The sequence below is a fragment of the Erpetoichthys calabaricus genome, chromosome 17, assembly GCF_900747795.2.
Source record: "Erpetoichthys calabaricus chromosome 17, fErpCal1.3, whole genome shotgun sequence".
NCBI classification, from domain to species: Eukaryota; Metazoa; Chordata; class Cladistia; order Polypteriformes; family Polypteridae; genus Erpetoichthys; species Erpetoichthys calabaricus.
In genome coordinates, this window is record NC_041410.2 from 85,584,911 (window position 1) to 85,606,644 (window position 21,734).

The 21,734-nt window shown below is 42.2% G+C and overlaps 1 protein-coding gene across 2 annotated transcripts in view; it reads left to right on the forward strand.

The window, feature by feature from the left end:
* Positions 1 to 21,734, forward strand: part of galk2 (galactokinase 2) — a 181,961-nt gene that overhangs the window by 85,155 nt on the left and 75,072 nt on the right. For both annotated transcript variants that reach the window (XM_051920919.1, XM_028822951.2), the window contains 2 exons: positions 12,325 to 12,423; positions 19,046 to 19,198. In XM_051920919.1, coding sequence (XP_051776879.1) covers positions 12,325 to 12,423; positions 19,046 to 19,198 — 252 coding nt within the window. The remainder of the gene's footprint in view (positions 1 to 12,324; positions 12,424 to 19,045; positions 19,199 to 21,734) is intronic.

Sequence of the window (21,734 nt, forward strand, 5' to 3'; positions counted from 1 at the left end):
GAACTGTTGAAAAAGCTGATGGGTAAAAGAAAAATCATCAGAATTACGTTTTTTTTTTTTTAAATTTTTTTTATTATTCTTACTTGACCATACAGTGATTGATCTAGCTCACCATCTGCACAAAACCAATTTGAAAAATTGTCCATTTCAACAAGTCAAAATTAAACGAGCAGGAGCCATTTCAAAACTTCCATAATGTGCTACCACATGTGGAATTAAAGATAAGCTCTATTATCATGGTTTCTGCCTCTGGTTAACACACAGTTAGCTTGATTTCGTCTTAATTACACATGATTGAGTATTCCAAAATCCTTACCTTGGGCACTCTATTTTGGGGAGGCAGTCAGCTTGCAATGTTTTGGATTTATAAAAATGTGTTGAGTCCTGTTTTTAAACAATAAGTCATTAGAATTACTGACATCCTGTAAAGATGAAACAAGTCCTGCAATTCGGTTATTCTATAGAATCCACAGTCATTCCCTAACTTAACTGGGCTTTTAAGGTGAAGTAGTCTCATGAAGGCAGCCATGAGTGGATTGTGCTTAAAAGTGGGTGGGGACGATTGGAGGACTCACTGAGTGTCACATTTCTAAACCAATCCAATGCTTTGTGAAGGCGGAGCTCAAAGTAAGGGGCGGTGATTTCAAACTGCAAAGATCACTGGTGCTCTTGTTGACCTGGGGCGACTGACAGTAAGCTTCTGATTACGATGAATCGTCAAAGTCTCCAAAACAAAAAAAGCCTATTAGACACATAAATGAGTGTCACATGTGCAGAGAGCACATTACACATTTTAAACATAAACATAACCTGATGCAAGGGGGGGAAAACAAACCTTTTCTGTAGCATCAAATTATAAATTGGCTTTCGAGTGGTAAACATGAACGAGGTGTTGTCACAGGTGCTGTGTGTGCTCTCTGTTGTTTAGCTTTACGAGGAGATCCGTTTTCAATTTAACTTTAAAGAGTCTTTTTCTGTTGGTCAGTGTCAAGAATGAAAATTATATCCACTGTGATTCAGTGTAGTGAATCATTTTTATAGGCATTGTATATAATTTTGTGCTGTTTATTAGTTTAAGAGTTTATATAGAAGTTTTATTTGTTATATGCCCTGCCTCCTATATGTAGAGCCTAAGTAATCATGTAATTAATGCACAGGCCCCAGGCCTCTCCTTCTTTTTGTGGATTTTTGTCAGATTTTGAACCCTGTGTATGTTGTATCATTTGAGTTTTGGAGCTTACCTATCACAGGTGAGGCCTACTCAATGGGTTCAAACCTGTGTAAAGAGCAGATCTGGTTTGTGTGTTTTTTTGAGGCCTTCATTTCTGCTTTTGATACCTTCTGAATGACAGGAATCCTAACAGCAGGGACTCCAGCTCAAATTCCTGGACCTCTGAGACAGCAGCACTAACCCCTGCACCATCATACTTTTATTTTCTTTATTTTTCAACTTTTCTTTATTTATTGGAGAAGTAATAATACGATCACATGTGCATTTGCCTCTGGAAATGTATTTTGTGGACACATCTACCTGTGGCTACTGAAAGTGAGTACAAAGCAAATACAGGAACAGGCAACTGGCATGAGTAGACTGCAAAATCCAGAACAGTAACCCATGTAAGGGTTTATATGTCCACATACTTGGATTATTCACAGAGTAATCTGTCTCTGTTAATCAGGCTTCTCAGAGACCAATAACCCAATTTCTCTATTCGGAATAAGGCTTAACATGGCATTTTTGAAATCGGGTTTCCATGAATAACCAGGTTATCGAAGCACATGTAAATGCACTACAAGTGTTTCGTTTAATCCTGCATATGCGCCAAACCATGAAATTCTCAAACTCACTTAATCCAGTTCAGGATTACAGAGAACCACAACTATTCCTGGCAGGCATCGCGTATAACCAAACCAGTAAAGGGCAGCAGTCCTTCACAGTAATCCCTGATGCTTACATCCTCACAAGGACAGGTCAGACACCAATTAACCTCATCTGCTAGTCTTCGAGGGATATGAAAGAAAGGCCCACCTAGACACGAGGGGGAAAATGTGCAAACTTCCAGACAATGACAGGGAATGAGATTTGAATACAAAATACTGGATCTGTTTGGCAACAGTATTAGCCACTGCACCACTGCCTTTCCTCCAACTTAAAATATATATATATATATATTGTGGTACCCAGCGGGGGTTCATGCCCGGCCAGGATGCCCAGGAGGACCAGAGGAGGGCTTGTGCCTCCTCCAGAACACGAGGGGGCGTCTTCCCTGGTTGCTGTGGGGGCCACGGGTACAGAGCTTGGAAGCTCAACCCTGTAGAGGCCCGTGGTCACCGCCAGGGGGTGCCCCGATGCCTTGGAAGCCCTGGACCTCAGTACTTCCACCACACCCGGAAGTGCTGGGGGGAAAGAGTATTGGGGACACCCGGAGGACTTCCGGATACACCGACAGAGCTTCCGCCACACAGGGGTGTGGCTACAAAAGCCCTTAGGATGCACCTGGAGTCCATTCAGGGTGGATTAAAGGGGCCACCTCCCTCCAGTCAGGGGCAAGAGTCGGGTGGAAGAGGACGAAGCTTGGTGAAGAGGAGTGGAGGCGGACCAGAGACTTGGAGAAGGCATTTTGTTGTGGCCAGGACTTAAGGGGTGATTGGTGCTGCGGCACTGGGTATTGTGCACTACGATGTATGTAAATAATGTAAATAAACGTGTGTTGGGTGATAACATCTTGTCTACCTGTCTGTGTCCGGGCTGTTCCCCACAATATATATATATTGTAATAAGACAGTTGACAATCATAAAGGTTTGGGGTGTTTAGCCCAGTATACTGCAACAAAATAAGGTCAGTAATTTTCAACAAAATCATCAGACACACAGGAACGGGTAGACGGACAGCTTATGAGGTCGGACCGGAAATTAAACAGTGGGATGCTGGGAAAAGCATGGTGATGGATGGGAGGTTGATGTCATCAAGCGGGAACCAGAGGGCTGAAAGGGACCCGGAAGTGCTGCGGCTCTTTTAGTCGTCCAGGCGATATTATGGTGGTGGTGCTTCGTCCTGTCTACAGAGATAAGAAGAGAAAGGTTAGTATGCCGTCATTGTCCCCTGGCACGACTTGTCGCGGTGCGCATCGGGTCCTTAAGCTGCTCCCCATGCGCTCGTGCATGACAATATATATAAATAATTACATTAGAGGGATCTGGACAAGTACAAGTCATTTATACCAAAAGGGCTCGCCAGTCCTATCCACGTATTTCTTCCAAAATAACCTTAAGTCAAGTTTTGAAGGCCCCTAGAGCCCTGCTGTCTACCACACTACTTGGTCTCTTATTCCAAGTGTCTATCGTTCTCTGTGTAAAGAAAAACTTCCTAATGTTTGTGTGAAATTTACCCTTAAGTTTCCAACTGTGTCCCCGTGTTCTTGATGAACTCATTTTAAAGTCACCGTCTCGATCCACTTGACTAATTCCCTTCATAATTTTAAACACTTCATCTTAAACTGTGAAGGCTCAGCTCTTTCCTCATATTTCATCTCCTGTAGCCCTGGAATCAGCCTAGTCGCTCTTCTCTGGACCTTTTCTAGTGCTGCTATGTTCTTTTTGTAGCCTGGAGACCAAAACTGCACCCAGGACTCCAGATGAGGCCTCACCAGTGTGTTATAAAACTTGAGCAGAACCTCCTGTGACTTGTACTCCACACATCAAGGCGCTATATAGCCTGACATTCCGTTAGCCTTCTTAATGGCTTCTGAACACTGTCTGGCTGTTGATAGTGTAGAGTTCACTATGACCCCTAAATCCTTCTCATGAGGTGTATTTTCAATTTCTAGACCTCCCATTGTGTATCAACATGTAATACTTTATGTTTACTTGTATTAAATTACATCTGCTGTTATAGCTTTAACATTATAACATATAAGCTATCACATCACATTATACATAACAATTATATACATTATTACATACTGTAAGGTCCTGGCAGTAGACATAACACGTTATTATAATAATAATAATAATATTTTTTTTTATAGCGCCTTTCATGTTTGACTGCACCTGCCCTTTTCAGGATCAGTTCCTGCAGGCACCTCAAACCCAAGGTTTCCGTTTCAGTAATTGATTTTAGTGGGTTCAGTAATAGATAGGTGAATAGATGCTTGGGCTATCCTCTAGTCACAAGAGTAAATTAAACGTTCAGAACTAAAGTTAAAACCAAAAATTTAAATTTCAGATATGGTCTGTAAGGATTCTGAATATTGCCATACATTTTTACTAAATGCTCTGGGCGCTCGTCCCGCTGCAAATGGAATTTCACTGTGATTAAGTAGTTGTTAAGTTGGCAGACATTATCCTCAGGTTTGAGGGGAAAGCAGGAAATGTTGGAACTGTATGTGTGGTAATCAACGGAGTTCATCTATTATTATTCAGGCAGCAGACCTAGAGTTTAGAAAGTTGCAGGAGATAACATCAGGCCACGATCTCTGTGGTTGTGATGACATTCAGATAATGTCTGACAAACATGTCCCTACTACTGATGAAAATAAGTGCCATTACCATACAAAACATATGTGAAATTCAGCAAATTGGAAGTTAGCATGCAAACTGTAAGCAGATGGGGGCTTTAATTAGTCTCATGTTTAATCAGAGCCCACAGATTTCATTTCTGTTTTTTTTTTTTCTGTAAAGTTGCTTTTTGTTTTTTTTCCTTTTTGTTTGGCAGGCGCATAACATTAATTGAGATTTAGTGCAGCAACCTCAAATGGGATAAGTGGTTTTTAAAAACGTAAAGATATCTCCAGTAAATATATGAGTGCATCTAAACATGTCCTCTTGGGATGACAGAACTCATGGAGTCGGTTTCTGGCCTCGTCGTGGAAGAAAAGACCTCATAGTTACAAGAAAACAAATAACCGAGGCGCTAACCTGAGTGGCATACTGTGTGTCCATTTCAACAGTGGGGGTCTTTGTAGTTAGAAGGGCATAGAGCCTCATACTGTATGTGCTCTCTGTCCATGTTGGAACCCTAAATAGGAACGTGAAGACAATATGGAGTTGGCCCTGCACCTCACCCAATCCAGCACTCCAAGAAAAGAGTCCATTTAAACGAATGAGCTAAGAAATCGGCAAGAAACTTCCAGGAAGCAGAGTTTCCTGGTGGTCTCGGGTCTACTAAAGCAATTTTCAACCCCTTGATGACATGAACTCCGTGAAGCTGGAAATCAACAGACTTGAAGAAAAAATTGCCATGTCGTCGGTTAGACAAAGCGTTGTGTTCACACTCAGACTGGGTAGTAGAGGGTAGAATTAGCATTTTACTTGATACTAGCCGTGTAAGCCCATGCTGTAAAAAGCCTGGGGTCCTATAAACTACTAAAATTGTCAGAACAAAAACTGAAATGTAGAAATGTCAGGTAATTGAAAGGAACTACTCTTGGCATCTCTCTCCTAGGAGGTTTCATTTTGCTGACATGCTCGCATCGTTTGTGCATTAGCGGCTAAGCGACTGTCTTTCTTCGGAGATTTCATTTTGCCAACGTGCTTGCCACCTTAGGCCACAGGTTCAACACATCCTTGACCCTCTGCAGTTTGCATATCAGGAGAAGGTGGGAGCGGAGGATGCCATCATCTATATGCTACACAGATCCCTCTCCCACTTAGACAGAGGTAGTGGTGCTGTAAGAATTATGTTTCTAGACTTCTCTAGCGCCTTCAACACAATCCAACCTCTGCTCCTTAGGGACAAGCTGACAGTGATGGGATTGAGATTCATACCTAGTGGCATGGATCGTGGACTATCTTAAAGACAGACCTCAGTATGTGCGTCTTGGGAACTGCACGTCTGACATTGTGGTCAGCAACACAGGAGTGCCACAGGGGACTGTACTTCCTCCGGTCCTGTTCGGCCTATATACATCGGACTTCCAATACAACTCGGAGTCCTGCCATGTGCAAAAGTTCGCTGATGACACTGCTATCATGGGCTGTATCAGGAATGGGCTGGAGGAGGAGTATAGGGACCTAATCAATGACTTTGTTAAATGGTGTGACTCAAACCACCTCCAACTGAACACCAGCAAAACCAAGGAGTTGGTGGTGGATTTTAGGAAGACCAGGCCCCTCATAGACCCAGTGATCATCAAACGTGACTGTGTGCAGATGGTGCAGACCTATAAATATCTGGGAGTGCATCTAGATGATAAATTAGGCTGGACTGCCAATACTGATGCGCTGTGCAAGAAAGGACAGAGCCGACTATACTTCCTTAGAAGGCTGGTGTCCTTCAACATCTGCAATAAGATGCTGCAGATGTTCTATCAGACAGTTGTGGTGAGCGCCCTCTTCTACGCGGTGGTGTGCTGGGGAGGCAGCATTAAGAGGAAAGACGCCTCACGCCTGGACAAACTGGTGAGGAAGGCAGGCTCTGTTGTTGGCATGGAGCTGGACAGTTTGACATCTGTGGCAGAGTGACGGGTGCTCAGCAGGTTCCTATCAATTATGGAGAATCCACTGCATCCACTAAATAGTGTCATCTCCAGACAGAAGAGCAACTTCAGTGACAGACTGCTGTCAATGTCCTGCTCCACTGTCAGATTGAGGAGATCGTTCCTCCCCCAAACTATGCAACTCTTCAATTCCACCCAGGGGTGTAAACGTTAACATTTAACATTATACAAGGTTATTGTCTGTTTTTCACCTGCATTATTATCATTCTTTAATTTAATATTATTTATTGTATCAGTATGCTGCTGCTGGAAAATGTGAATTTGCCATTGGGATTAATAAAGTATCTATCTATCTATCTATCTATCTATCTATCTATCTATCTATCTATCTATCTATCTATCTATCTATCTATCTATCTATCTATCTATCTATCTATCTATCTATCTATCTATCTATCTATCTATCTATCTATCTATCTATCTATCTATCTATCCTCGCTTCTCTATTAGCGGCGAGAGGAAAAGTAAAAGGGATAGCGTATTGCTGAATTGCTTGTCTCGCTTCTTTTTTAGCAGCTAAGCGAGCGTCTCTTTCTTCAGCAGTTTCGTTTTGCTGATGTGCTGGCCTCGCTTGTGTTTCCTCGGAGGTGGAGCCCTTACCCCGACTCCACTTCTTACTTCCGGGCCGGACAGACAGACACACATACTTCCCCGTGTAGACATTTGTATATACTGTAAGATAATATTTAAAGAGCAAGGACAACTTTAGGAATGCTGGTTTTTATGACTGAATTGCCGTGACAGAGAGGGCTAATTTTATTGCTTAATGACTTGAATGTCCTTCCTTGGTTGTCTGTCTGAAGGGTGCTGACAAGCAACAAAATTACTTAACACGTACCTGAGCTATTCCATTGGTGAATGGTGCGTAATGTATGTGTCAGGAACTAAACAGGGACAATAAAGAGAGAGGCTTGCAAAGGCCTGTTCTCTCACTCTGAAACAAAGCAGACTGCCTGAGCCTGACCAGGAAGAATCAAATGCGACTAGAAGTTATTGGGCCATCTGAAGAAATTTCACATCTAGCATTAATCGGGATGTATGGTTTTGGCTTGCAAAGCCACAATTTTATTTGCTTGTATGGCACTAGTTACCTTTAAGCATATTTCGTATAATGCATAGTTACAAGTGTAGCTCTTTCTCCTGCCTGTTTTTCACTCTGTCTAAATGCCTGAGGTTATAGGGGTATAGAAGGGAAGGAGGGAGAAAGTGCTGAAGTACTGTATCTGACCACAGAGTGGTTATTGTATGGGATTTGAGGCATTTTATTAAGAAAATGGAAAATAGGGTTACCCTAGGACCATACACGACAAAATAGTTACCTTATTATAATTTGTTTTAATTTAGCAGATGCCTTTATCCAGACTTACAAAGCAATTTATCATACATGCAGAATGACGGTGCAAGCATCAGAGCAACAGCCTCAAACACAAGGGAGTAGAACTACTCTACAATTATTCCTACAACTAAGCTAAGACAAACATCAGTTTTCTAAACTCTTTGTCAGTACAGCAGCAGCATCCTGATAGGAGAGAAGCTAAGCAGATCCAAAATATTGAAAAAAAGGTGCGTTTTCAAAAGACACCTAAACACTAGCCGATTGATCAGTATGACTAGATAAAGGGAGATCATTTCACATCTTTGGAGCAGGAATATTAGATGTGTCGTCCAGTGTTGGCACGTCTAGCAAGGAGGAGGAACAGTCAGTTGACAGGCAGAGGCAGGACGGATACTTCTGGAAAGACTAAGTACAGTGGAACCTCAGTTCACGACCATAATTCGTTCCAAAACTCTGGTCGTAAACCGATTTGGTCGTGAACCGAAGCAATTTCCCCCATAGGATTGTATGTACTGTAAATACAATTAATCCGTTCCAGACCATACGAACTGTATGTAAATATATATATTTATTTTAAGTTTTTAAGCACAAGTATAGTTAATTAAACCATAGAATGCACAGCGTAATAGTAAACTAAATGTAAAAACATTGAATAACACTGAGAAAACCTTGAACAACAGAGAAAACTAACACTGCAATAGTTTGCGCTAAAGCGCTACCAACAGCTGGCTAAAAACACTTTTTTTTTAATGAGTTTTAAGCGGCTTTATTAAGTGGTTAATAAACCACTAAGAAAAGTAACATTGCAACAATGTACGCTACGAACCGATCACTGTAAACAGAAGTGAAAACAAAATCAAGCCCAGTGCATTCTTTAACTGCCTTCCTACCTTATGCATCCAGCTCTCTCTCTCACACTGCCTGTGTGTGTGCGCGGCTCTCTCTCGCACTGCATGTGTGTGTGTGTGTGTGTGTGTGTGTGTGTGTGTCGCGCGCTCTCTCGCTCTCTCTCTTGCTCGCTGCACAGGAAATGCACAGGGAGAGACTGAACGTGTACAAACCGAAAGGGAAACTGGCTTGTTCGTATACCGAGTGTGTGGTCATGAACCGAGGCAAACGTTTAGCGAACTCTTTGTGTCGTAAACCGATTTGTACATGTACCGAGACGTTTGTGAACTGAGGTTCCACTGTATGGGAGATATTGAGAAGCAGAACCGATCAGAAAGCTGTAGGTCAAGACAAGAGCGTTGAACAGGATGGGGGCGATCGAAAAAGAGGAGTAGTAGGAGTGAAACGAGGGGCCGAGAACACCAGTCAAGCAGCTGCATTCTGGTGGAGCTTGGGGATGTCAGATAGCAACTGAAGGAAGTCCTGCTGTGACGATGCGGGTTCTGCTCCACGCTCTCATCTTACTTTTGGGAGCCCTTGAACCCAACAGCGTTGGCAGTGAGGCATAACAATGAAACAAGGGGATGGTGTAAAAGTGTCAAGTGCTTTTATTAAAACCAACAAAACAGTCAAAACAACAGTGTCCAAATAAATAAGTGCAGTGTCTCCAAAATCATTTAAATAAATAATCCATTAAAAACAGAGGTGAAGTAGTGGAGATCAAAACAATAAATAAATCCTTTAAAACCAGGTTTAAACAATGGCTGGAAGCAGTCTCTTATGGTGACTCCCCTGCTTCTCCCATTAGGCTTCTCAACAGTGGAGTCGCCCTTCCTGCAGCTGACCTTCTTTCCATTCCTGATCTGGAGGCTTCCCGATCCCTGGCTTTGGTTGCGCTCCCTCCAAACCGAGACTTGGCTTTTTCCCAACGGCCAAGATGCTCACGTTGGGGAATCCATCACCCAAGCCTCCCAACTCCCGCTGTCTTCCACGGCGAGCCAGCCTTCTGCTGGTCACTCCCGCTCTTCACAATGCTCAGCGGGAGTGACCACTACCAACTGCCCTCGGTGTCAGTCAAACACCCCAATAGGGCACACTGTCCAGCTGCCTGCAAGTGCTCACTTGCTTTCTCTCCCTCTAACACACACTGGCTTTCTCCTCACTGCTTCCTGCTTTCTTCCACACTCCTGCAACCTCAGTTTCTTTCTTTCTCTTTTTTCTTCATCTCCCTGCTAGCTGCCTCGCGCGTCTATTTAATATTACGGGGACGTGGATCAGCTGTGGCAATTAGCAGCTCCCGGGAACGATTATTTAATTAAAACTGGCCCTTTTGACATGAGCTGTGGACCCGCTATACCACACCCGCCAGGAGAGAGTTGCAGGAGTCCAGCCGAGAGGATCTTCAGTAAAAGTCTTCCTTTTGTCCTTATTATGTTTAAAAGCTTTTAACAAAGTATTGCAACGATAAGGGATATCACTAATTTACTAATTCACTTTAATTGGATATGCTCAATCATCCCTCATGAAACAGAAAGTTCTACACGGAACAGAATGACCGAAGGTTGCTTTTTGGGATGAACATATAGAAGCATTGTTGGACACAGACCCTGTTTTTTAAGAATAAAAGCACTGGTCCCCATTAACTGAACTTTTCTTTTTTTAATTTTAAAATATAAACAACACCCCATCGCCATTACGGACTCAAAGGTGTTGCAGGGTTCTCAAAATAGCAGTTTCCCAAAGTTCAAAAGTTGCAAAAGTTTTAGGCAGGTGTGAAAAATGCTGTAAACAAAGAATGCTTTCAAAAATGGAAGTGTTAATCATTTATTTTCATCAATCAACAAAATGCAGTGAATGAACAAAAGAGAAATCTAAATCAAATCAATATTTGGTGTGACCACCCTTTGCCTTCACAACAGCATCAATTCTTCTAGGTACACTTGCCCACAGTTTTTGAAGGAACTCGGCTGGTAGGTTGTTCCAAACATCTTGGAGAACTAACCACAGATCTTCTGTGGATGTAGGCTTCCTCACATCCTTCTGTCTCTTCATGTAATCCCAGACACACTTGATGATGTTGCTATCAGGGCTCTGTGGGGGCCATACCATCACTTTCAGGACTTCTTGTTCTTCTTTACGCTGAAGATAGTTCTTAATGACTTTGGCTGTATGTTTGGGGTCGTTGTCCTGCTGCAGAATAAATTTGGGGCCAATCATACGCCTCCCTGATGGTATGGCATGATGGATAAGTATCTGCCTGTATTTCTCAGCATTGAGAACACCATTAATCCTGACCAAATCTCCAACTCCATTTGCAGAAATGCAACCCCAAACGTTCAAGGAACCTCCACCATGCTTCACTGTTGCCTGCAGACACTCATTATTGTACCGCTCTCCAGCCCTTTGACGAACAAACTGCCTTCTGCTACAGCCAAATATTTCAAATTTTGACTCCTCAGTCCAGAGCACCTGCTGCCATTTATCTGCACCCCAGTTCCTATGTTTTCATGCATACTTGAGTTGCTTGGTCTTGTTTCCACATTGGAGGTATGGCTTTTTAGCTGCAACTCTTCCATGAAGACCACTTCTGGCCAGACTTCTCCGGACAGTAGATGGGTGTACCTGGGTCCCACTGGTTTCTGCCAGTTCTGAGCTGATGGCACTGCTGGACATCTTCCGATTTTGAAGGGTAATAAGCTTGATGTGTCTTTCATCTGCTCCACTAAGTTTCCTTGGCCGACCACTGCGTCTACGATCCTCAGCGTTGCCCGTTTCTTTGTGCTTCTTCAAAAGAGCTTGAACAGCACATCTTGAAACCCCAGTCTGCTTTGAAATCTTTGTCTGGGAGAGACCTTGCTGATGCAGTAGAACTACCTTGTGTCTTGTTGCTGTGCTCAATCTTGCCATGACATGAAACTGTCTTCCACAACCTCATCTTGGTAGCAGAGTTTGGCTGTTCCTCACCCAGTTTTAAGCCTCCTACACAGCTGTTTCTGTTTCAGTTAATGACTGTGTTTCAACCTATGTGTGACATTGATGATCATTAGCACCTGTTTGGTAGAATTGGTTGATCAGACACCTGACTAGAATCCTACAAAATCCCTGACTTTGTGCTAGTGGACCATAAGAATTGATGCTGGTTTTTAGGCAAAAGGTAGGAACACCAAATATTGATTTGATTTAGATTTTGCTTTTGTTCGCTCACTGTGCATTTTGTAAATTGATAACAATAAACAATCATTATTTATATTTCTGAAAGCATTCTTTGTTTACAGCATTTTTTCACACCTGCCTAAAACGTTTGCACAGTACTGTATGTAAATAATCACCACAGCCTAAAAGTTCACATAAAAATTACTGAATGAATAAATATTTGGACCTGTCTTTTATCATGCAGAAAATTACGAGGAGGAATTATGAGGGATTGAATACTTTTGCACACCACTGTATGTAGTTTTCATTTTTATTTTGCCAAGCATTTTCGTGCATATGGGATCTTGCTCCCTGCAACCGTAAAGTTGATTAAATGATTTTGTTTGTACATGTTTGTCCTTTTTATTGCTTTTGTTACATTTAACTTAAATATTCCCTTTTTTTTTCAGGTGGAGCTGGCAGAGATTTGTGCCAGGTGTGAGAGGTACATTGGCACAGAGGGTGGAGGAATGGATCAGTCTATTTCCTTTCTAGCAGAAAAAGGAAAAGTAAGTGATGGTATTCTCTGTAACGTTTTAAGACTTAACATTTTACCGACACAATATATGAAAATATGTATTGTTTTAATGTTATAACTATTTTAAATAACACAGAGCAGTAAAACGTGCCAGTGTATTATGAAGGCACAGGAGTCGTCTCCTACTCCTAATTCTCATTTCATGTAAAAGGTGCAGAGGTGTGAACCCCACCTTGTCCCATCAGTAAGAATGATTCAGCGCCGCCTGCATGATGTTTGCCCAGTGTCTTTGTATTTTTTTCAAAGTAACATCAGAATACTCCTCAGGGGTGGGCAGTGTCGGACACAGAGGTCCACAGTGGCTGCGTGGGTTTCCTCTGGGTGCTCCGGTTTTCTCCCACAGTCCAAAGACATGCAGGTTAGGTGCATTGGCGATTCTAAATTGTCCCTAGTGTGTGCTTGGTGTGTGAGTGTGTGTGTGTCCTGATGTGGGCTGGCACCCTGCCCGGGGATTATTTCCTGCCTTGCGCCCTGTATTGGCTGGGATTGGCTCCAGCAAACCCCCGTGACCCTGTGTTAGGATATAGCGGGTTGGATAATGGATGGATGGATGGATCAATGTTATGAAAGCTATTATATATAGGCCTATTATTCATTAGTGGCCACTTTATTAGGAAATCTGCTCATTAATGAATAAAAGCTGCTGCTTCCAACTTAGCAAGAGATGAAAGTAGGACCTTGGAGACCTTCAAATAACACTTTGATGATATTTTGGAAACATTCTGAGACTAGAGAAAAGATGAGCTGTTTTTGGCTGAATGGTTTGTTCTCCTCAGAACTTTCTGTGTTCTTCAGTAAGAAAGCCGTTTTTTTTTTTTTATGTCTGTTGTAAGACTGTACCCTCATTAACCGTTTCACTGTGTCCATCTACTGAATCTTCTTTTGCTTGGATAGTCAACCTCATTTGTTTTACATAGCACTTACTATTGAGAGCATCTTTCCCAAGATGCATTGTGTACACGGTACAGCACAATTAATTTGGCTGCATATATTCTGTCAGTAGTGCATTGTGGAAGTAAAAAACCCCGAGAAAGACAGGATAAGTTCAATCAATTAGATTTTTTATTCAGTCACAGATGAGTATGTGGATTCTACATTGCAAAGCAGAAGAGCAAAATTGCATTTTTTTCTATTGGTGTTTTATACTTTCTTCTTCCTCCCCCTTCCCCTTATTTCTTTAAAAATAAACATAATATTGTTTACTTAAGCATTTCATTTAAGTACGCTAATGGGCCATCTTGTTCTTATTTTTTTAAATTGTCAGATAGACCCTAAAGAAGGAAAGGTCAAATAGACGCGTTCCTAAGAAACTAGACATTTTCCTCGGTCAGCTTACTGCACCCTGTCTTATGACAGACGCCTGTATGAATGACCTGCCGTTAGAGCAAAACAGCTTTGTCAGCTTTTAACCCTTAGTAGCTTGCAAGCAGTTAATTTTTCTTTCACAGCATCCATCCAGTGTTTCAGTTTTTGGGCCTCAAGAGGCCACAGCCTGTCACGACCTCATTGGGAGCTGCACAGGAACCAACCCTGGATGGAATGGTTTACAGAAAGGTCGCCCCTCACATTTCACCCCCAACAATTCGCCTCTCACATTTAGCCCCCACCACATATCACCTTCCACAATTTGCCCCTTATAGATAATGAGCAGGTTACAGAAATGTAAAGAATACATCTGATTTTTGCTTTGCTCGCCCAATCCCCGCCCCACACTCACCCGTTTGCGCTACGCGCCAACCACTTCACGTCTCTGCCACTCACGTTGTGAAGAGGTTGGGCTGAACGCACCCCAAGGAGACGCGGTCGCTCCTCCGACACCCCCTCTTAAACGATGATACAATGGGAAACACATAGTGTTTTTTTTACCTCCTCTTTGCTCGATCAGCTGCTGCTGCCGTGCCGCGTGATCTTCATTTCACGCAACACACTTCTGTCATATCACCTATGTCCATATATTCGATATCTTTTCGCTTTTACCTTTTCATCAGTATCGCATTGAATTTTGATTACACGTTTGGAATTAAATCTTGACAATGCAACGTATAACTGCCCGTGAGTGAATATTGTTTCTTTCTCTCTACAAGAAATGAGTCTGACATAACCACGCAGGACTTTTCCAAATCTCTTTGCTTAAGCTCTTGTCTCGCAGGGCCTTCCAGCCCTGGATGTGGTTACATCGCTTGGCACGAAGACTCGTCTTGCGGGACGTGAAAGTATCTCTGAGACAATCACGTCTTGTCTCCTTCCAAGATTTTTTTTTTATAATAGAGAGATTTATAATTTGTAATTTATTTTGGTTTAATAAATGCACATGTTAAAATTGCCAAAAAATTAAACACGCCCTTTGCAGGTGGAACGTTTTTCACAAACCCATATTCAATGTTGTTCATCCACTGTTCTCTTTGAAAACACGTGAATGAAAGTCAGTCAGTCATATTCCAACCCGCTATATATATATATATATATATATATATATATATATATATATATATAACAAGTGCAATTTGTATATTTTGTAAAGTACTTTTATTGCTGTTTGGTTTGTTATTATTTTCTCTATTTTCTTATGCCTCACACTGAGTCGACTGCACCTTCAATGAGTTCTTGATATTTTTTAGTTTATAATTTAAAAACGGAATAAGAATCTGAAAATCTAACAACATCACATTAAAGTGCGATAAATTCTGAAAATAATACAATACGATACAATTTATTTTTGTATAGCCCAAAATCACACAAGAAGTGCCGCAATGGCCTTTAACAGGCCCTTGAGAGCCCCCCAGCCTTGACTCTCTAAGAAGACAAGGATAAACTCCCAAAAAAACCTTGTAGGGAAAAATGGGAGAAACCTTGGGAAAGGCAGTTCAAAGAGAGACCCCTTTCCAGGTAGGTTGGGCGTGCAGTGGGTGTCAAAAAGAAGGGGGTCAATACAATACAATACAATACACAGAACAAAACAAATCCTCAATACAGTATAAAAATAAAAATTTTAGAAGTATTGAGCAGAATTTAACAGTAGATGATATCACATAAGAAGATTTGGATATATTTAGAGTCCTGGAGACCTCATCCATCAAGCTGCCTCCCCCATTTGGCCATTCCATGGCTGAAACAGCGCTGGGCCAGCCAATCCAATGAAAGGACCCCTCTACCCCACGATTCCTGCGATCCTCCATCAGGGATGACTTTACCTTAGGCAGACAAAACATCTTGACAGGTGGGCCGTGGCACCAAGTGCCACATTTGAATACCGAGAAGAGAAACAGAATAGGTGAGTGTTAGTAACAAATCCTAACTATCATGTTACTTATTTTTTTAGTACTAATGACTAACAACAGAGATGCAGTCTGTACAGTTAATCAGCAGCTCTAGTCAGGGTGTGCTAAACTGAAGTAGTGAGTCTTCAGCCGGGATTTAAAAGCTGAGACCGAAGGGGCATCTCTTATAGTAGCAGGCAGACCATTCCACAGTTTAGGGGCCCTGTAACTAAAAGCTCGACCTCCCATTGTTATTTTATTAATCCTTGGAATCATAAGCAGACCGGCATCTTGAGATCTTAATGTGTGCTCTGGTTTGTAAGTCATGATAAGTTCCGACAAGTAAGCCAGACCGTGGCCATTTATGGAATGATACAAAACATATATATGTAGGTTTTAAAATAAGCCCGATTTAAAGTGTGACAAAAAATGTGACATAAAAACGTCACATAAAATCATTGCACTTTTAGGCTTAGGGTTTTATATAGAGAGGGTGAGGGAGTGAGCAAATGTATAGATTCTCTGCCCAACCCTTAGAGCCAATAGGGCATCATAGTACTTAAAGGCTTCTGATACAAGACAGTCCCAAACAGCCATACTTTAGACCAATGGGGGAACAGAACATCTTAACGCCTGCCATCCCCCAAAACCATATTTTAAGGTAAAGCTTGGCAGTTAGGTAGCCTGGCTTTGTGTGGGGGATGAGAGACTTCAGAGAAACACTAACCAAACGTGTTTCAGGCACATCCGCCAAATCCTGTCGTAAAATTCAAAGAGACTCAGTCCTGGTGGAGGGTTTGTTAACATGAATGCTTTTCACTAATGTAGCAGTAATATTCCATTGCTTTGCCTAAGTTATAAATAAAGACATACAAAATATTTATCAACTTGTATACAAAATCTCACATCATAACACTTGGTGACTATCGCATTCTGTGCATTGAGCATCTCTTCTTAATTGTTTATAGATTTGTGTTTGCTGTACACTGTGTAACTAGGATTGTGTGTGTACTGCATTTTGAAAATAATCATTGTCACATGAGAATGAATTTGCTGGGACTTTAATTGTAATACTTAAAATATCTCTTGCTGTGGCCTAATACTTCTATCTATCTATCTATCTATCTATCTATCTATCTATCTATCTATCTATCTATCTATCTATCTATCTATCTATCTATCTATCTATCTATCTATCTATCTATCTATCATCTGCCACGGTGCCCTCTTCAGTTGCGAGAAGCAGTTCATAGAATGTTGCAAAGTTTTACCTGGTAGGTAACCACCCATACAATCAGATTGTGATTCAGACTACGAATGCCATGAATGTAATTACCCCGATCTACATACTGTCAAATAAACAAACCACACGCCGTGGCGCAACGTAAAGAGGCTTCGCCTTGACGCTGACGTCCAAGATTGGATTCCCAAGAGGGGGTGCAGTGAGTGTGTACGCCTGATGAGCCCAGAATTAGGGCGAAACACGTGTCGCATACTCTTTGCATTATTTGACAGTAAAAACTTTGCAATATATATATATATATATATATCAGTGGCGGACCGTGCATTTCACACCTAGGCCTTCAGTAGGGCTCCGTCTGAATCAACCCACCCCTCAAAAACTAATTTATGGTTATAAAAACCATCTTAATATGCAGAAATACAGTATAAAGAGCCGTTGCATCGCAGATAGATAACTCCTGTAGCCACAATAAATGCCTTTATTGAATAGACAAACCAGGGGTGAACAAGTTCCTTTCTACTGCAGCTACAGCCCGCAACACACATAAAAAACATCAATAATAACTCATAAACTTGCAATATTATTTAGGAAAATCGCAACATTTTACTCACCAAAAATTCGGATTATTTGTAAACAAAATCCATCCTCCTCTCTTTCCTCAAAAACAGTTCAATTACTCTGTCATACAGATTATCCATGCGCTTCAGTTCCATCACGAAGTCCCTTTCTATCGCCATCGAAGCTAATGCTAAAAGTCGAACCTGCCCTGTCGTATTTCTGGCATAAGTTTTAATTCACTTTAGGGCTGAAAATGTCCGCTCGACAGAAGCAGTGGACACGGGAATGGTCACCGCTAAACATACCAATGTGTACAGCTGCCCCATGATGCTCTCATTCAGATTTTTCTATTACACCATCCTATCCAATCAACGGGTCTGAATACGGTGACATTGCCGTACACCTGCTAGAGGGCCCTATTGAAACCAACTCAAAATCTGATTGGTTGAAGCAACAGTTTAATCGACATTTATTTTGTGTTAGAGGGCCTGCAGAACGGATTGTGAAGGCCTCCGGGCAGACTTCTTTGACTTTGACCCTGCCTGGCAACAAATGATGGCTGAAATGTGATTGGTTAAATGCTTTAATACGAAAATACATGTCTGGAAGCAGCACAACGATCGGAAAAGCTATGAAAGGAAGCGGACAGACTATTTGGAATTATTTAATAAGTATTCATGAACAAAATATAATTAACATCAGTTTGTGATTCAGATATTTTTTTAGGCCAGCAGAGAAGGCCTTGCAGGGCCTGACGGCCCGCCACTAATATATATATATAAATAAATAGCATTTGTAAAAAGCCAAATTTCCCTCCAGGGTCAAATAAAGAGTTCTGTCTAAGTCTGAGTCAGTGATTACCTCTAAATTCTTTACCTCTGCGTTTGACTTTTAAACCTAACGTTTATTTCTAATACCCTCACTATTTCCATGTTTGCCAATCACTAAGATTTCTGTTTTTTTCCCCATAAACGTCAGAAGTGACTCTACTCTGTTGGGCCCTTGAGCAACACCCTTAACCTGCAATTGCTCCATCCTGGGTATGACGTTAATCTGAATCCAGCCCTGCAAGCAGGTCCTCCAACTTGCAAGGGTGAATTTGGGGGTTGATGGCAGGATTGGCACTCCAGCCACTGTAAAAAAAACTCACAGTGTTCCAGTGTGGTGCTGAGATGTCACCCATTGGATCCCAATCTGGGTGGCTGATTGTGTGGTGGGTGCATCAACTTGCTGTAATCAGTGCATGCTGCCAACCGCCTCCTCCTCCTCCTCCTCCTATCCATATAACAGAGGCGTATGGATTGCATTCAGCATTCCAACAGATGGCGCATCACAAACATTAACCCTGCTTTTACAAGTCCCATATCACATGACATATAACAGAGACATGTGCATGCAGTGGTGCACTGCAAGCATTAACGCTGAGGACTATCCATTGATTGCTTAGATTTCAACCCACCTTAGACAGATAGTACAGCTTGTACTTTTCTAAATATATGGATTTACTTATTTATTTCTTTTGTTTATTTATTCAGGCAAAGCTAATAGAATTCAGTCCTCTCAGAGCAACTGATGTACAACTTCCGAGTGGAGCCGTTTTTGTGATTGCTAACTGTTGTGTGGAAATGAACAAAGCTGCAACATCTCATTTCAACATCAGGGTGGTGGAATGCCGGCTGGCCGCAAAGGTAGGTCATCTTTATCATGCGTGAAAAATAAACTGATTTGTGTCCCAGCCAGTTGCTCTGCCATTTAACTTGGGAATGTGCCAGAGACCTTTGATGAAAAAAAGAAAAAGAAAACAAATGTCACATTGTACAAATCTCAACCTGTGAGGTTCACAAACACCAACCAGGCTGTTCAAGATGTGGTCCTCACTGAAGCAAAAATTACAATAAAGTAAGAGGAATAGCATAGTTAGAGTATTGTGTACTCACTACCTCCATTACTACCTTGGTGGTGTTTGACACAAATTGAGACATCAGCCTATCATAGGACTCCCCTGCACTTATGTGGGAACATTTTAGACTCTCCAGTATGGGATGTAAGGAAACCAAAGTACCCAGAGAACACACATGTAGGGTGACTGGACGCCATTTCAATGTCCATTTTAACTGCAACTTGGGCATAAAGTACAGTTTCCCAGTGTTTGCATGGATTTCCACTTACAGTCTTAGATGGGAATATTGTATTAATAGTAGTAGGTAAGTCCTGTCATGCAGGGTGAGGACACAACTGCATTTATAACTACTGTTAAAGTTTGAAATCCATTGTTTCAATTATTTCCTATTTCATTTAATTTGAGGAGCCTAAGCCTCTCTTTGCAGCATGAGGTGCAAGGCAGGGAGCAGCCCGTTGCACGGCACATTCTCATACACCCCGACACCGGCCAGTGGTCCAACATTCATGTCTTTTGAGTTTTTGAAAAGAGGATTGGATTTCCAGTGAAAACGCTCGTGCAAGCACACAGTATGCCAACACTCGCATATCATCATTTCTTCTTTTCCCACTTCTTTGTGAGGTCGATGTGCTCAATCAGCCTCCTCCAAACAACTTAGTCCCGCACCTCTTCCCCAGTCAAGCCCTTTTTCCTTCAGATCTTCTATTACTTTCTCCATCCACCTCTGCTTGGTCCTCCCTTGCTTTCTCTTCCACCTTGTACTTCCATTCCCATCACTCTTGCTCACATATTCCTTGTCTCTCCTCATCACGTGTCCACACCACTCCACCCTACTTTCCTTTCCTTTCTTAGATATCTCTCCCTCTTTTGTTTCACCTCTGCTTATCTCATTTCTTATTCTGTCCTTTTTTCGTACCTCAACATATCCATTTCAACATTTCTCCTTTCTGCCATATCCAACCTCTTCTCCCGCTCTCCCTTTACTGTCCGCCTCTCAGCTCCATACGTCATTGCTGGTCTTACCACGGTCTTAAAAAACGTCACCTTCAACCTTCACCTTAATTCTTCAGTCACGCAATACTCCAGATACCTTCTTCCAATTGGGCAGAGTGGTGGCTCTGAAGTTCGGGCTCTCTGCCAGTAATTTGAAGGTTGCCGGTTCGAATCCCATTAACGCCAGAAGTGACTCTATTGTGTTGGGCCCCTGAGCAAGGCCCTTAATCTACAATCACTCCGTCCTGAGTATGACATTAATCTGCAGGCAGGTCCTCCAACTTTAAGGAAAAACTTGGTTGGTTGGTGGCAGGATTGGCACTTCAGCCACTGCAAAAAGAAAAACAAAAAAACAAACCTCCCACTGTTCCAGTGTGGTGCTGAGGTGTCACCCACTGTACTCAGGTCTCAATCCAATGTGGTGGGTGCAGCTTCTTTTTCTTTTAGCTGCTCCCGTTAGGTGTTGCCACAGTGGATCATCTTGTTCCATATCTTCCTGTCCTCGTTATCTTGCTCTGTCACACCCATCACCTGCATGTCCTCTCTCACCACATCCATAAACCTTCTCTTAGGCCTTCCTCTGTTCCTCTTCCCTGACAGCTCTATCCTTACAACCCTTCTCCCAGTATACTCAGCGTCTGTCCTCTGCACATGTCCAAACCAACGCAATCTCGCCTCTCTGACTTTGTCTCCCAACCTGAGCTGACCCTCTAATGTCCTCATTTCTAATCTGTCCATTCTCGTCACACCCAATGCAAATCTTAGCATCTTTAACTCTGCCACCTCCAGCTCTGTCTCCTGCTTTCTGGTCAGTGCCACCGTCTCCAACCGATATAACATTGCTGGTCTCACTACCATCTTGTACACCTTCCCTTTCACTCTTTCTGATACCCGTCTGTCACAAATCACTCCTGACACTCTTCTCCACCCATTCCACCCTGCCTGCACTCTCTTCTTCACTTCTCTTCCACAATCCTCCTTACTCTGTACTGTTGATCCCAAGTATTTAAACTCATTCACCTTCTCCAACTCTACTCTCTACATCCTCACCATTCTACTGATCTCCCTCTCATTTACACACATGTATTCTGTCATGGTGATCCTACTGACCTTCATTCCTCTCCTCTCTGAGCATATCTCCACCTCTCCAGGGTCTCCTCAACCTGCTCCCTACTCTTGCTACAGATCATAATGTCATCAGCAAACATCATAGTCCACGGGGACTCCTGTCTAATCTCGTCTGTCAACCTGTCCATCACCATTGCAAATAAGAAAGGACTCAGAAAGGGCTACTATAATCAGCGCACGCTCCCAACCTCTTCTTCCAACCT